This window comes from Orbicella franksi, chromosome 2 (assembly GCF_964199315.1).
Source record: "Orbicella franksi chromosome 2, jaOrbFran1.1, whole genome shotgun sequence".
Taxonomy (NCBI): Eukaryota; Metazoa; Cnidaria; class Anthozoa; order Scleractinia; family Merulinidae; genus Orbicella; species Orbicella franksi.
This window is the reverse complement of record NC_138146.1, coordinates 9,397,049-9,413,443: the sequence shown is the minus strand read 5'-3', so window position 1 is coordinate 9,413,443 and position 16,395 is coordinate 9,397,049. Positions and strand designations below refer to the sequence as shown.

Here is a 16,395-nt window from a genome sequence, read left to right as displayed (position 1 = left end):
CTGTACATTTTACAATATTGGCTGAAATTTTGCCAGTGGGAAATTAGTAAAGGCAATCACATGATTTGGAATAATTATGCACGAGTAAATTTTTCAAATGCTATGAAAATTTGCAATGTGTAATTTGTAGTCTTTGAAAAAGTGTTTGCTGCACTCCTGTTTGGCCAATCAGAATTGAGTAATTTTTCAAAGTGTATCACTACTTTTATAATATTCGCTTATTTTCCTATGAAATTTATCCAAGCCCAATTGAGGGGTCGGAATAGAATATTCCGCTTAGTCGGTAACGATGCTATGGAAACTTAATTTAAATGTCGGGCGTTTTAAATATGACCGCTATTTAATCGAGTGTTTTATTTGATCCGCACAGGTTATAAAAGAAGCTTTCACTACAACCAAAACAGTTCACAATTAGCAAAACTGATGCAAAGTTGGTTCATTTAGATGGCCACAACAGGTTTAGAAGTTCGTACTTCGAAGAAAATATGCAATACACTGATGAGGATACTAAGGACAAATATTTTAGAATGTGGAACTGCTGAGTTATCATAACCCAGGGTCAACTTGTGTCAGTCGTCAACCTATTTTAATAGGTTGACATACTGACGGAAGAATAAACAGTCGTTTGAAAAATGTCAAGTTCATCCAAATTCATTAAATAGATTCTCGCTTGAATTATTTCTGTTTTAATATGGAGAGACTATAAGTGACCTAAATTCTAAATATTTCAGGTTCTTTTGGTATTCCATTACTGTGAGTGTCGGTTTGGACCAGTTTCACGGTCAACTAAAGGAAGCATTACCTAATACGTCTACTACTGAAATTAATTCACATATCTACCATTAATTTTTTTTTTTCATTACTCATCAGTGGCGCTTTTACGCTAGTTCACTGTCATGAAAGTCTGACAAGCCATTGATACAGCCTCGTGTTTTCCATTCAACCAATGAGATTCAATACAGTATTTTGTTTCCACCGTAGCAAATATCATTTCTAATTCAACATCCAAAGACGAGACTGTTCACTTGTCCCCTGGTGTTTTGTCGCACGACAGGAATACGAATCTTTCGAGGAACTTGGAGAAATTGGGACACTAGATGATTCATCATCGGCTGCGCAGTTGAAGTTCAGGGCCGTGAGAATATTCACAATGAGACGACAGAGAAACGGGACTCAAGGTAGGCTGTTTACTTTATGTTGTTTATTTTGAGACTATTCGCAGAAACGAATGTTATTTACTCGTGATAATTACACAGTCTACACCCGATAGTAGTAGTATGGTTTATTAGATATTAAATCAAATTAAAGTTTAATAGGATTCTGGGGGCTATAACACTTCGCTTCTTACAGTTTGAAACTGCTTCCAATTGAAGACATTTAAGGCAGATGTCGTTTATGAGCGGGCACTTGAAACACAGCAACGAGCTTGGGTTTTCTGATCCAAGGAGCCGAAGCATTCCTTTCGCAGTGTGAAGTACATTATCTACTAAAGTGAATGATGTTTATTCCACAAATACGGCAGTTGGCGGATACACGTACTGTGCGCTTCTTATCTGCAGTCTTTTTTAGAAAATATATTGTCAAATGGCCCAGATTACATAATATATACTTCCCAGTTTTGCTTCGCAATTAGAATGGAATTAATTTACACTTTATCGAAAAAAAAAGGAATAAACTAGTTAAAAAAGATACGCTACCAAGCAAAGTTCGGATTGGATTTTTCAAGTTTCTGTTTTTCAGAATTTTCTCTAAAATCTTTCATAACTGATAAATTGTTATTAAAGTTACAAGGATAATCAAAGGGTTAACAAATATCGGCATTTGAGACTGAACAAGAACGGTGTTTACTGATTTTCTTACAACAGAAATCTTTTTAGTAACCATGAAATGCAGATGGTAGCCTTCGGAAATAACAAAGGGCTGAGTCAGATAGGAACTGTCCCTCACTCAGTTGTTTTGTCTGATGTCTTATCTCCGTGAATGACAATTCCAATTTTAAGGCATCTTTTAAAGCAGTAACCATGTTATATCCATCCGAAACAACTGCAAATTACAAATTGATTCACGCTGTACTGACAAATTTATAGTCTCTGTGTCTGCCGGGTTGATGAAAATCGATAACAATTTGCCTTCTGCTTCAACAAATATGTTCATAAAATCAGACGTTTTCCAACTCTTATTCTGTTTCGTCGTATGTTGTATATATGAGAGACACCAAACCTGAGTAATTAACGTCCAATTTTCGAGTTGTAATCTTTCTTCGTCTAAACGTAGCCTGTCAGCGCCAACATTCTTAACATTTTCAGGAGCTTGACTTTGAAATGTTTTATCAGCACGGTTCCTCACGACATCTCGAGAACAGGAAACTGAAAACTGACACGGAAATTGAATAGACAAGAATGTTAACATATCTTGTCATTTACACTCTAAAAATATCGACATGGCCTTTGGCCGGGTGTCTTGTTTTGTTGCTAAAAACATGATTCATGTACGATTTTAACTGGATTAAAAATTACAGGGATATGCACATCTTTTATTAACTGTTTGTCGTTTCACGAGAAAAGCGTACATTTTTAACCAGTTTCCGATAAAGATAAAGAAAAAATTTAAAATGTTTTAATTAATCCTGCGAATCATTCCTTACGCTCTTAAAAATAGCTGTAGGCGGAAAAGGCCCTTCAGTTTTGTGGGTGGCCTAGATTTCATGGCATCCAGAAGTTAATACTTTGTAAAATGTTCAACCAGCGTCTGCTAATCGTAGATAGTAGCTTAAAGTATTTAAACTTGAACACTAATCTTGTAGCAGTAACGCGAAAAGGAAATACCTGCGTAAAAAATATTTGCTAAAATTTGAAAATTATTATTTTTGAATATAGGTAAGATATATGTTGAAAAAAAAAACTGCAGGGTAGCTTATATTGTAGGATACCCATCCTTAATTTAGTAATAAGTAAGTAATGGACGTTAATTAAAAAAATAATAATAACATTAATAATAATAAAGTTGACAGTTACTTTTTTAGAAAATAATTTTAAAAAATAATTAATAAAAAACTTTACTGAGTACGTTTTCATACATGAATCTTACAAGTATCTGGTAAAAATTCAGAAATTCTGTTGTTCCTTAAGCTTTTTTCCCCAAAAATAATGTCTGTAAAAATTTCAATAGCCTACCTACATAGTTGTACTCTGTAACCATTTACAAGCATTAAGTGGCTATGTACACAAGTAATGGTAAATTAATGTGAAATAATAGTAATGTGTATACTCTAGGCAATTCCTACCCTACATGTCCCTCTTTTTAACAGAGGAAAGAATGAATGTTGTAGAAATGTTAAAAAAAAGCATAAATCCAAAATAAAAAAACCAGTATTAACAATTAGAGTTTCGCCCAAAAAAAAGAAAGGAACTAAGTTGACAGTTACCTGTGATAATACATTGTTCGTGGCTAGTCTTACCCAGCTCGTTTCGTCCCCGCCAAGGGACTCATCAGTTGTAATAATAACGATGATAATAATAATAATAATAATAGGCACCATAAGTTAAAAGCGGCAAGACTTTAAGGACTTAAAATAATAATAATTGTAATAATAATAATAATAATAATAATGATAATGGTAATAATAGTCAATGTGGTTAGTTTAGCAAATCTTATATTAAAATCTATTTCTTAAATATTCTTTTAAAAAAAACTTGCAAATTTCTTTTTTTTTTTTTGCTATGTAAAAACGTTGCATTGAAGCCAGTCGTCTGTGACTCGTGGTTCCACTGAGTTTTCAACATGCAAACAAAAATGCATCATTATAATGCTGATCAACTAATTTAAAACTAATTGGATTGAAGGGTCGGATGTGTTTGAAGACCCTACAACAGGCAGAGTCCAAGTGTACGTCAGAATTCGTCCCTTGGTTCAAAGTGACGTCAGAAGTATAGACGGAAAAGGTGCTGTCATTGCGGAGGATGACGATTTAACCCAGGTACGAATTTTACATGGGGAATTAAATATAAGCTAATATAGTTTATTTAGAGAAACGAAACTTCTTCTAGAAGCTATATAGCTACTGGTACGCTTTAATCTCAGCCCATTATTTGTTTAGGATCAAAATAAAGAGGACAGTCAAGGATCAGTTGGTTTTCCGGGCCTTAGTCTCATTGGTTGATTTGATTTGATCTGCGCAAGCTACACAATAGCTGAGACAGTTTTAAATTGGCTATTCTGCAGGGTTTTTTTTTTTTTTTTTTTTCATTCTTGTGTTTGGAAATTTGCACGGACACCTGCAATAGTATTTTCCATTCGGAATTATTCGTATAGGTAATCATACGGTTTTTCTCGTTCAATTTGGAATTAATGTGCACGAGTGAGTTTTTCAAATGTCAGATGTGTACTTTGCACTGGTGTTACACTTTTTGCACTGATGTTACACTTTTTGCACTGGTGTTACACTTCAACTGCACTGCTCTCAGCCAATCAGAATCGAGTAATTTTTTCATGTATATTATTAGTTATGAATGATCTCATGCGCGCACAGAATTAAGAAAATATTGTAGAATCAATCGGCTAACTATCAATGAGATAACGAGGTTCGATTCTGGCCCATAACATGCTTTACGAGGGTTAATTGGTTTGCCGTTTCAGTGAGATGAGTTTTGTTTTGCTAGGTTCGCGTTGTAGATGGCAAAAGAGAGAAAATCTTTCAGTTTGATCAAATACTGTCCCCCGATGCCGCTAATGAGGAGGTACGTGATCAACTTCTGTGATTTCCTGACTGTGTTAGTTTTGAACTTTTTTACTTAGGGGATTTCAGTTTTTTAAAAAAAGTTGTTTTAATAGACATTGTTCGGTACTTCGTTCTAACTTGTGACCTGTTTAACATTATGCATTCTACTTATGAGCAGCATTTGGCTTGTCAGGGCCAAAAGTACTTTGTGATATGTCTTGTTTCACTGGGAGATGTGTTCTTTGTGATAAGTCTTGTTTTACTGGAGGATGTGTTGTCTTGTTTTATTAGGTGTACCAGGTGGTTGGTAAGCCCCTCGTTGAGGCCTCGATGACAGGCCTTAATAGCATCTTAATGGCTTACGGGCAGACCGGGGCAGGTATGTTATTGTCAGTCTTAATTTTTCACTGTGCATCATCGCATGATTAGGGTGTTTAAATTTCTTTTCTGAAAATTCCTCAATATTTTTTTTTGCACATAAAGAGACCTTATCTTTGTAATATTCCTTTGCATGGAAACGTTCACAGGTAAAACGCACACTTTGATGGCTCCAGATGGACTAACGACCAGTGTTGTGTCTCATATCTTTGCCCTCATCGGTAAAGACGCAGCCCATTCTTACGCGGTAAGCCAATACATTTAGTGTTGTTCTCCTTCAGACCACATTGACAGAAGTGTAAGGTTGGCAGTAAGCAAATGTTATCTCGTTTAACTTATATAAAGCACGTACTGTTGAATTACAAATCACACGTAGAGCTTCCGATTCTCAATATAAAATCAAAATCCAATCTCATAAGTCGCCGTTATGACGTCATCATTTAGAAGTAATTGTTCCCTCAACTTTTCAAGTAAAAAGGAACATAAATCAAGTAAGGTTATGACAGGGACCGGGGTTGTTGAACAATCGTTAGTCTGTTCCAGGTTCTCAGTCAATACGGACGATCAAAAAGAGGCGGGCGAAAAAAAATCGCCTGAGCCAGACTGGAACAGTTAACAAAGGTTTGCCTTTCCCTACTAATTGAATGCTACTTCAACGTGAATCGTCTACTGTGTTATCTTATTTTCCTTGCAGGTTACATGTTCTTATCTACAGATCTACCAGGAAAGGGTTTATGATTTGCTAGGTGCCGAAAAATCAGGGCCTGAAGTCTATTTAAGAGAGCATCCTAAGAAAGGTAAAGTTACTGAAATACTTTCCTTGCACTTCTATTCTCGCACTGTCCTTTAACCTGAAACGAATGTACACCACTCCCAGTGATCCTTGTGGTATATGAGGCATGATTTGTTTCAGCGTATCGTCAGTCTGAGCTTGAAATGAAATGAACCCAGACTCCTCTCAAGAGGCATTCGTCATGTATGAAACATCATCTGTCTCGACGTGTTGTCACTCTTAGATGAGCCATTTCCGAGTTGCTCTTACCTCTGTTTCAAAACGAGTCTTGGTGGATAACCTGTCATATTGGAATAAGTGTTTCTTGCACGGTCACTGTTTTGTAAATTAAACTCATTTTAATGTGAAAGGTTATGCACCAGGACTCGTTTTCAAACAGAGGTAAGAAGCAACTCGGAAATGGACTTTTGATCTGAGATAAATGCAGTCTTCTTCATATACGAAGCTTGAATTGTCTGGGCGAATTGTCAGCCTGAACTTGGACTAAATTGAACGTAGACTCTTCCCAGTCTTTTCAGCTCAATTAGCACTCTATGACGTTCACTTGGTGCAAACTAAAAATAATTCACATTCCAAAGTCCATGATTCGTTACCTTTGGGAAAACCAACACACAATAATGTAGGTATTGTACGTGCACATTGTTCTCGGATTTCCCGGGAACGTTATATAGCACTGTCCATCATATCGTTTCCTTCTTTACCTGTCCTAGGAGTATATGTTGAGAACTTGTCAGAATACTTTGTAAAATGTCCAGAGGAGATTGGCAGGTTACTGAAGTCTGGAAAAAAGAAGCTGGCCATTGCAGAAACTAAAATGAACAGACAGTCGAGCAGGCAAGTGACAAGTATTTTATGAAACGTTACTTTATCTAAATTTCCTTACTTCGTTTTAGTTTGTACGTAGCAAAACAACCTTTACCTCAGTCTCGCCTTCATGTTCATAGAAAACACGTCTGCTGATCAAATTTCTGGTCGAATTCATTAAAAACTGACCCGCAGAAGTGACTTTTTTGACGGATCCGGAGTCTAAGTATTAATAAGCGGCTTTCAGTGATCAGGGGCCAAAAACGCGGTCCGTACGTAACCAGTACTTGTTATTTTTTTTTTTTTTTAATGACCTATTTGCACTTAAATCTTTCATTTTCAGATCACATGCCGTTTGTCTGCTCAAGATTGAGAGGCTGAGTGTTCCACGTCGCTACGGAGGTTTGCCTAGTAGTTTGTTCGTTTATTAAGTGACTTGTTGGTTCCTTCCTTGATAAGTTGTCATCTTTGCTACTATGCCCCAATTTCGCATTCCTTGGGTCTTTCCTCATACCTCCCTCTTTAAGCACGAAAAGGTGAGACCTGAAAACAAGATTACAGAAGGATAGCATTAATCATTTATTAATACATGCATCGGTCATTAACTAATTCTTTTCCCTTTTTTTCCCTGGCCAGGTGTTGTGTTCTGTGTTGTGTTGTGTTCTTGGGCAAGACGCTTCACTCTTCCAGTGCCTCTCTCCACACAGGTGTATAAATGGGTACCGGCGAATTTGATGCTGGGGTAACCCTGCGATGGACTAGTATCCCATTCAGGGGGGAGTAGAAATACTCCTAGTCACTCTGTGCCCACTGAAACCAGAGATAACCGCGGGCCTAGAGCCACTTGTCCCGTATGCAGACTTACCTTCTCTTTTTATTCTGTATTCTATTGCAGGCATAACAGATTCTTTCGGTAGTTATGAGTCTTATTACATGTCTGGAACTTCAGACACTGAGTATTCAAGTGAAAGTGGATCAGTGGAGGCCGTCGGTTCCTACTACCAGTACGATGTAAGTATTACTTACTGTTTTGTTACTTTACACGGTTCATTTAAAAGAGGATCAACCCAACTTTTGTTTCATTTCATTTAAGTGCCCCGGTTACTTGATTTCTGATATGACTTCCTTCATTCATTTTCACTCATCCGTAGAACATAGGGCGTTCGGCCTCACTCATCGTGTTGGATATGGCGTTTCAGCTCCTTGCCTTGCTGTCTTTTCTTTCTTAGGAAGACGAGGAAATGCTGTCAAGGATTTCATCTCAAACTCGTGGTTTAGCCGCAGTCAGAGGAAAACTTTATGTGTAAGTCTACTCTTCTTGTATTATCGACCATGCCGTTCACACTGAAATCTGATGTTCTAACTGTTCTTTTAAGTTTTTGTGTTTTCTGATAATTCTGTCAAGATTCTTTGTTTTCACATCCTGCCTCCAGAGAGAAATAGCATAAGTAATTGATGTGCCTGTGAGTTCATTTTGGGTGAGCAATCAGAAACACGCTGTTACGCGATTCAATGAACGGAGTTGATTAGCCAGGCTTGTCGGTCCTCTATCAGTAGACCGCCTGACTGGCAGATAAAAATCTGCGATACAAGCGAGCTGCTGACCACTTACTGTCATCGTCGTTGTCGCTGGAGATCTGGCTGAGTCGTTACCCCAAGTAGTCATACTGTTCGACATCCCCGCGACTCTCTTTGTGTAACAGATAACCAGTTTACACTGCCACGGAAATAATTCGTAAATCAAACTGATAGCGGATCGGTTTCTGACGCATATTTAAAATCTATTATGTAAATTCGCGGTGGCAATAATAACTATACTACATAGACTGCACTATCTCTGTCGCGCATCGCATGCGACCTATTTGCGTTTGTAGTCGCCATCCAAGGAAACTACACACTTGACGATATTGAGAGTTCTGGGCACAAGGAAAACAAAACTCGCTTAGTGTGCACTAGACTGTTAAAGTTCGCCATAAACATGAAGCGGTTATCAGTTTGCAGGATTATGTATCCTTAAATATTATGATTTCCCAACTCAAAAAGGGGTTTTTTGAAACACAGATAAATATCAGGGCATTTTTTTGACGCGAAACGTAAAATTTCGTCGAAATGATGTACAATGAGTTCAGTGTATAGTGCACATGCAGCATCTAATCTATCCTCATTTGTGAGATTTATCCATAAGATCTATCCAGGTATCTAGGTCTCGTCCAAAAGATGACAAAAATATTGTCGGATTTTTAGTCAAAATACAGCGGTACATCAACAAGTATGAATTGTCAATATTTAAGATGATATTCTGTTTCCTTACATCAAGAGGTGGGGGGCTTTGCTCTTGAATCGCACAGAATGCAATATGCATCTCAACGCTGTGGGCCTGGTCGCCTGATAACAAAAACGCCGACTCTTTTTCAGTCATTTATTTCGTAACTCCGCCCGTTTTCACGGCGAAAACGTTCGTCAGCGGGAAAGATTTATAACACCTTTTCAGGGCCAGTCAGATCGGTTGTTAAATAGTGACAGAGTTCCTCAAGCCTCACGGGTTGATTAGTGATAATTTTGTTTTTCGCCTCCAGCTGTGATCTGGCAGGCAGTGAAAGGGTGAAGAAAACCAAGGCCGAGGGTGAACGACTACAAGAGGCGCAAAGCATTAATTCCTCTCTTCTGGAATTGGGGTATGTGTAGAAAATGCAGTCTTTTCAGCCGACATTAATCTTTTAAATACGATCCGGTTGCAATTGAGCCAAATCCCAGATCCCGTTATGGGCCTGATCAAGGGAATAGGATCATAATCTCTTGGCCTGACAACGGACTCTTTAGGAACCATGGGGTTGCCACAACTCGGCGCATTTAGCCTAAGACCACCATTCATCGGTTCCCTTCCTCGTGAGATTCGGCCGTGTTTGTTCACTAATGTACATGTTGATCTTATATTGATTTACGGGTTCGTTAACGACTGAACTCGAGACCTGGAAGTGTGATACTGTCCAAGTATGTTGATACACCTAACCTTTGAAAATTATTTACTAAAGAACCTCCTCTTAATCTTGATTTCTAAACTGGTTAGAAAGAGTAGCTCTTTATCATCTCGTTTCCACAGTTTGGAACATCATTTAAACATGCAGTAATATTTGGTGATGAATTTTCATTGATATTTGTCAGTGTTTATGACTATTTAAGTTGTCGGCAGGAGAGACGAGGCAGAGGAAATATCTTGATTATCCAGTGATACAGAAAAAATATTGAAATCTAATGTGACTCCAGATAGGGCCACTCTCTGGAATTTGCTGTTTTATTTGTAACAAATTTTACCAGGAGCTGTCTTATTAACACAACTGCAAAATATATTGTTTGTTCAACCAATCTAAAACTTCAGATCTGACCAATGAAGTAGGACTTAGCGTAAGTCCAAAAGGATTGTTATGAGTATAGCAGCCACTGATTGTTTCCGTTCTTCGTTAACTGGAATGATAACAGGATGTAACGTCGCGAAGTTCAACATAGTTTGTTTTCCCTATATAGTGTTTCAAGATGAAATATCAATCTTTTCAGGAATGTTATACAAGCATTAGCTGAGAGAACGAAGCGCCATATTCCATACAGGAACTCAACATTAACTAGGCTTCTTCAGGACGGCTTGGATGGGAACTCCAAAACTAGCTTAATCGTGAGTCAAGTACAAGCCAACAGTTTTACAAGTACTTTTCTAATTCTTAGAAGAATGAGTAAATCGATTTCTTGCTCGCTGTTTATTGGCTTAATATATTAGAACCTACAGTTAGGCTCAGGTCAAACGTCGAACTTCACATGAGACGAACTTAACTGAGCCAATCTAGTTCATGAAAAGTTCGACGTCTAACTCGACTAAGTTTGTCTGACTGAATTTACATCGACCAAGTTGGTCGATATAAATTTTAATTGAGTTCGACGTTTGACGAAACGGTCGAGCTCAGTTTACCCGATTGGATCGACTCAAAATTGCAATTTCGTTCGTCTCATGTGAAGTTCCACGTTTGACCTGGACCTTATGCCACCCTCCCTCTCAACGCATCTAAAGGGAAACCAACGAACAGTCCAAATGGGTCGAATAAATGTGGTGCACGTGAGGTACACGTGAGTATGTGCACGGATGTGAAGCACAAATCGAGCGCTGCCAAGATCGTGCTGTTCTCCGGCATGGAGGTGGCCATGGATTACAGTTATTTGAAATGAGTCCAAATCAAAACATGCAGTGTTTTGGTTTAATTTCTCCTTGGTTAAACACGTAGTTGTACTTGAATATTCTTTTCTGCTTTATAGGTTTGTGTTTCTCCTTCATTTCGTGATGTTAACGAGACGCTATGCAGTCTGAAGTTTGGCCTTCGAGCAATGAAAGTTCATAACGTTGCACAAATTAACGTCGAGGTAAGCCCAATTTACGTTTTAAGGATAAAAATTCTTACGTTGTAAAGTTAGCTAATAAAAAGAGGGAATTTTTAACGTCTCTTGAATAGGATTAAAATCCTGAAGGGAAATTTTTAACATTTCATTTTTTGCACTTTGTTCTTCGAGTAACTTAATTAGCACGTGACATGTGAATATGTGGTAACTTGTCGTATTCCCTTGTAAGGCCTAACTCACGCCAGCGACACAGTAACGACACAAACGACGAAACGGCATATCCGCTTTTGTTGTTAATGTGAACTTCGACATAAAGACATAAGGTTAGGTGAAAAGAAGACTTGGGGGATAAACAATAATTCTGTTTCCGTGGAAAAAATACAATTGAGAAGAAAAGAATGGATGCGTTTGACCTTTCAACAAAAAGCTTCAAGTCGGAGAGCACACGGCCAGTATCATAACCTCAGACGGTATTTACACGTACGCAAATTTTGCAGCAAAGTGAGATAGTACTACATAAAAAAATTGTGCGAGGAACTTTATTCTGTAATGCAAAATGTAATAACATTATAGTTTCATACATATAAAAGATTTAGTGCGAGGAAGTCGCCCATGCCCGTTCTCTGTAATAACATTTCAGTTTTTATACATATAAAAAATTTAGTGCGAAGAAGTCTTCGCCCTGTCCAGTTCTCTGTGATAAAAATATAGTTTTAATACATATAAAAAATTTAGTGCTGAGGAGTCTTCGCTCTATCCAGTTCTCTGTTATAAAAATATAGTTTTAATACATATAAAAAATTTAGTGCTAAGAAGTCTTCGCACTGTCCAGCTCTCTGTGATAAAAATACAGTTTTAATACATACGAAAAATTTAGTGCTAAGAAGTCTTCGCTCTCTCCAGTTCTCTGTGATAAAAATACAGTTTTAATACATATAAAAAATTTAGTGCGAAAAAGTCCTCGCCCTGTCCAGTTGTGCGCGAAATAAATATAGTTTGATACATTTTGACAGTTGTGTACACAATATAAGGGTGTTTCTGAAAAATATCTAAGGGGGAGTACAACCCAAATACAAACAGCGAAACAGGGCGAGGACTTCTTCGCACTAAATTTTTTATATGTATTAAAACTATATTTTTATCACAGAGAACTGGACAGAGCGAAGACTTCTTCTCACTAAATTTTTTATATGTATTAAAACTATATTTTTATCACAGAGAACTGGACAGAGCGAAGACTTCTTCGCACTAATTTTTTTATATGTATTAAAACTATATTTTTATCACAGAGAACTGGACAGAGCGAAGACTTTTTCTCACTGAATTTTTTTATATGTATTAAAACTATATTTTTATCACAGAGAACTGGACAGAGCGAAGACTTCTTCGCACTAAATTTTTTATATGTATTAAAACTATATTTTTATCACAGAGAACTGGACAGAGCGAAGACTTCTTCGCACTAAATTTTTTATATGTATAAAAAATATTTTTTTATGATAGAGAACTGGACAGGGCGAAGACTTCTTCGCACTGAATTTTTTATATGTATTAAAACTATATTTTTATCACAGAGAACTGGACAGAGCGAAGACTTCTTAGCACTAAATTTTTTATATGTATTAAAACTATATTTTTATCACAGAGAACTGGACAGAGCGAAGACTTCTTAGCACTAAATTTTTTATATGTATTAAAACTATATTTTTATCACAGAGAACTGGACAGAGCGAAGACTTCTTCGCACTAAATTTTTTATATGTATAAAAAATATTTTTTTATGATAGAGAACTGGACAGGGCGAAGACTTCTTCGCACTAAATTTCTTATATTTATAACAAATGAAATGTTATTACAGAGAACTGGACAGAGCGAAGACTTCTTCGCACTACATTTTTTATATGTATAACAAATATTTTTTATGATAGAGAACTGGACAGGGCGAAGACTTCTTCGCACTAAATTTTTCATATGTATTAAAACTACATTTTTATCACAGAGAACTGGACAGAGCGAAGACTTCTTCGCACTGAATTTTTTATATGTATGAAATTATTTATACAACAAAATCAGCAGAAAAGAAATTTCTTTGCCCAATTTTTTTTATCAGTAACAGAATGAAACAAATATTTTTAGTAAGAAAATACAGAATAAAGTTTTACGCACAAATTTTTTATCAGTCGCCGCAATATTAAAAATACTGCTGATGGCGGACTGGGATCAACAATTGTGAGGCCGCTGTCATTGGTTCTTTGTTATGTCGATGTTTTTTCCAGTTGTTTGCAGTAACATAACATCATAACGACGTAGACATAACGACGTAAGGAAAACAGTGTTTTGTTTCCTTGTATATCGTTATCTTCTTGCTGTTACATTGCTATTATGTCATTGTGCAAGGACGTTCACACTACAAACATTAAGTCCTTCTTATGTCGTTATGTCGCTAGTGTGCACCAGGATCGAGGCTTTTTTTTCTCTCTACCACCATGCCAGTTGTTTGTTTCAGTCCCCCTTTATGACCTTCGAGAAACTTCGGTAACTGACCCATTTTGTATCTAACATCTTGGAGACATCGAGGAATTGATTTGACAGGCAATTTGTCAAGTAAATTATATTGTTATCAATTATAGCTTCTGGCTTATTGCTTGTGTAAATCGGTGTTTCAATTTATACAGTCACTTTCAACTAGTTTCTTTTTTTGTTAGTCATTGTTCATACATATTTAAATATTGTAGTTATTCACTGATTACGAACAATATTTCTAACAAATAAAGGAATAACCGTAGAGAGGAGAGCACTACTTAAATTCAACATCTTATAGCGCAGATGTCCGCATATATTTGGACCTTTGAAATGAACAGAGACCTGATGTTATTTAGAGCATATATCAGACAGCTGTAACCTTTAGTTTCCAAGGACAGTTCAATATTGATACATAACGTACACGGCGACGTACTGAGTCGAGAGCAACAAAATAGGCGTAAAGTTTCTTGACTACTGGGAAGTTTACTTCTGAGATAGTTTTCTTGTAGTCGTTGTGTTTTTGATTTATATATTTGGCCATTTAGCTTTAATCTAACCTGCGGTGTTGAGGCTAGCAGGTTGTGAGATAACAATTTTCTTGTTTTGTCTGTTACCGAACAAGTCATTTGTTCAGTTAGATTGTCAACATCCAAGTCATTTTAAAATTTGGCCGCAAGGAAAAGGATTTTCTTCAAAACTGCTTGTTGTTTATAGTGTAAATGGGAGAGAAAGCTGTACCCGAAGCCAAATTGTATCAGCCTTGGTAGGATAAAGACTGCATGATAAATTTCCCTGATGTATCAGCACATTGAATTTGCATCGATGTTCCCTTTTAATTTTGTTTAGATTTGAGACCGATAGCAAAGGAATGTCACAGATCCTATCGCGGTCCCCGCCTTCTGACAGGCCTTCTGACATGTTATGATTCGCTATGTAAATATGTTCAACATCCTAAACACATGCTTTCGTCATAGAAATGTCTGCGATAACCCTTTACTAGTTTTGGTTGAGTAGAAACATTGTTTTTGTTTGTCTAAGCACGTTATTACATGTACTTCATTCTGCAGATACCAGGCACATTTTAATGCCACCCTGCAATCTCGCACAGTTTTGTCTAGAACGTTCTGTTATGAGAGCGACATGGAACGTGGGAAATCTGAATAATGGCGCCATATTCCACAATTGCCATTATTACCTCGTTTATTTAAAGCTTACTATTATCATAAAAAGAAACTACAACTTACAACTAACGATTTTATCCCCCGAATTTTAGATAAACCAAAACGGTTGGGGTAGTTAGTTCATTATGGGTGCAAAAGTTCATGTCAATACGTATTTTATGTTAAGTATATTCAGGAGCTTATTGCATGGGGTCCTGGTATATTGTGTATTTATTAACTACAATTTACTGTGAGAAATCCATCCGTGCTGTAGCGGGAACAAAATTGTATCAAGTTGAAAAAGTTTTGTTTTGCTGGATTTTCTTGGTCTTTCTTCAAAAAGAATTAAATTAACTTTTGAACACCCTATAGTTTTTAGCCGGTGATTTTATAACGAAAAAAAAAAACAAAAACAAACCACTTTATATCTTGAGGGCAAAAATACCAAGAATCCGTGCATTTGTGAAACAAGAAGAATTTACTACCGCGAGCTTTGTTGAAACCGGCTTCAGTTCTGAAAAATTAATTAACAGATTACGAAAGAAATTGTACTTAATAATCCCTGAGAAGTGTTTGAATTTATGTACGTTTTAAGATCTTTACAGTGAATGTGAGTGTACGTAGGTTTTTGAATTTTTGGTAAAGATATGTTCAAGAGAACTCTGCAAGATTTGGGTTACGCAATGTTTCTAGGTTAGCTTTTCGGGACTAATTGTTTCACAGGAAACCGCATCACTAACTACTCTTGGTCGGCTACTTTTTTCAACGTCATTTAAACACTTAAAAATGCATTGTTTACGATATTAAAAGCGGAATCATTATAACACAACGAAGAGAATCAAGAGTGCTTGATACTTGCCTTAGGCCATTTTTTTTTAAGAAAGAAATAAAAATAAATCATAAATCTCGGAATCCCAGCAGCAGTCACTGGCTGTTGTTGTTGACAGACAAAGAATGTTTGCAAGACAAGAGAAAATATGCCCGTCATTCTCAAAAAGCACGTGCTCCAGTTGTTAGCAGTTATATTGTTTGATCGTCACCTAGTTAAAATTTATTCATTCGTTGTTCATTTACTTATCGCGCGAACACCGTCTGTCTTTCGTCTCCTGTGTGCTGTGATGGATGCTCCGTCCTTTCTGCACGATTCACCGCCGGAATGTGTTTTATGCGGGCCACATCATCGTTCGTTTCATGATTCATGTCCATAAGCGGAAGAACGGAACATCAGTCCTGGAGTTTTCCCCCAGGCAAGAACAATCTTTGCTAGATTTCTGCAAACCTCTCATGACTTGAGTTAGACGCTAACTTTGTAGTGCAATGTTTCCTTTAAGGTTACATGAGGCTACATTCTTTTTTCGATCAGAGTCATTAGTTGACCTTCTGTGTTTATCAAACAAGAAGGTTGAAGACTCGAATTGCAAATATTCTTGACAGCCAGTCATTTTAAACAAGTGGCCTGCATTATCCGTAAGAACATATGGTATTGTTTCGTCGCCCTGCTCGCTTCTTGCCGCACTGAAGCGACCGCTACACGTTAATAATGATGTGTTTGTGTAAAAACATTCTTGGTTGCCTTTGTAGATTGACTACCAGAAAATGGCCAAGCAACTCAGTGAAACATTAGAAGGAAAAGGTTAGTA

General features: G+C 37.0%; 1 protein-coding gene across 1 annotated transcript in view; it reads left to right on the top strand.

The window, feature by feature from the left end:
• The first annotated feature begins 729 nt into the window (after positions 1-729).
• LOC145477980 (uncharacterized) overlaps positions 730-16,395 on the top strand; it is a 38,199-nt gene continuing 22,533 nt past the window's right edge. Inside the window, exons 1-14 of the mRNA XM_081455862.1 lie at positions 730-1,178; positions 3,843-3,976; positions 4,659-4,736; positions 5,009-5,096; positions 5,245-5,342; positions 5,790-5,892; positions 6,599-6,722; positions 7,036-7,094; positions 7,588-7,703; positions 7,922-7,995; positions 9,269-9,367; positions 10,245-10,359; positions 10,992-11,096; positions 16,337-16,388. Coding sequence (XP_081311988.1) covers positions 1,151-1,178; positions 3,843-3,976; positions 4,659-4,736; positions 5,009-5,096; positions 5,245-5,342; positions 5,790-5,892; positions 6,599-6,722; positions 7,036-7,094; positions 7,588-7,703; positions 7,922-7,995; positions 9,269-9,367; positions 10,245-10,359; positions 10,992-11,096; positions 16,337-16,388 — 1,273 coding nt within the window. The 5' untranslated portion in view covers positions 730-1,150. The remainder of the gene's footprint in view (positions 1,179-3,842; positions 3,977-4,658; positions 4,737-5,008; positions 5,097-5,244; positions 5,343-5,789; positions 5,893-6,598; positions 6,723-7,035; positions 7,095-7,587; positions 7,704-7,921; positions 7,996-9,268; positions 9,368-10,244; positions 10,360-10,991; positions 11,097-16,336; positions 16,389-16,395) is intronic.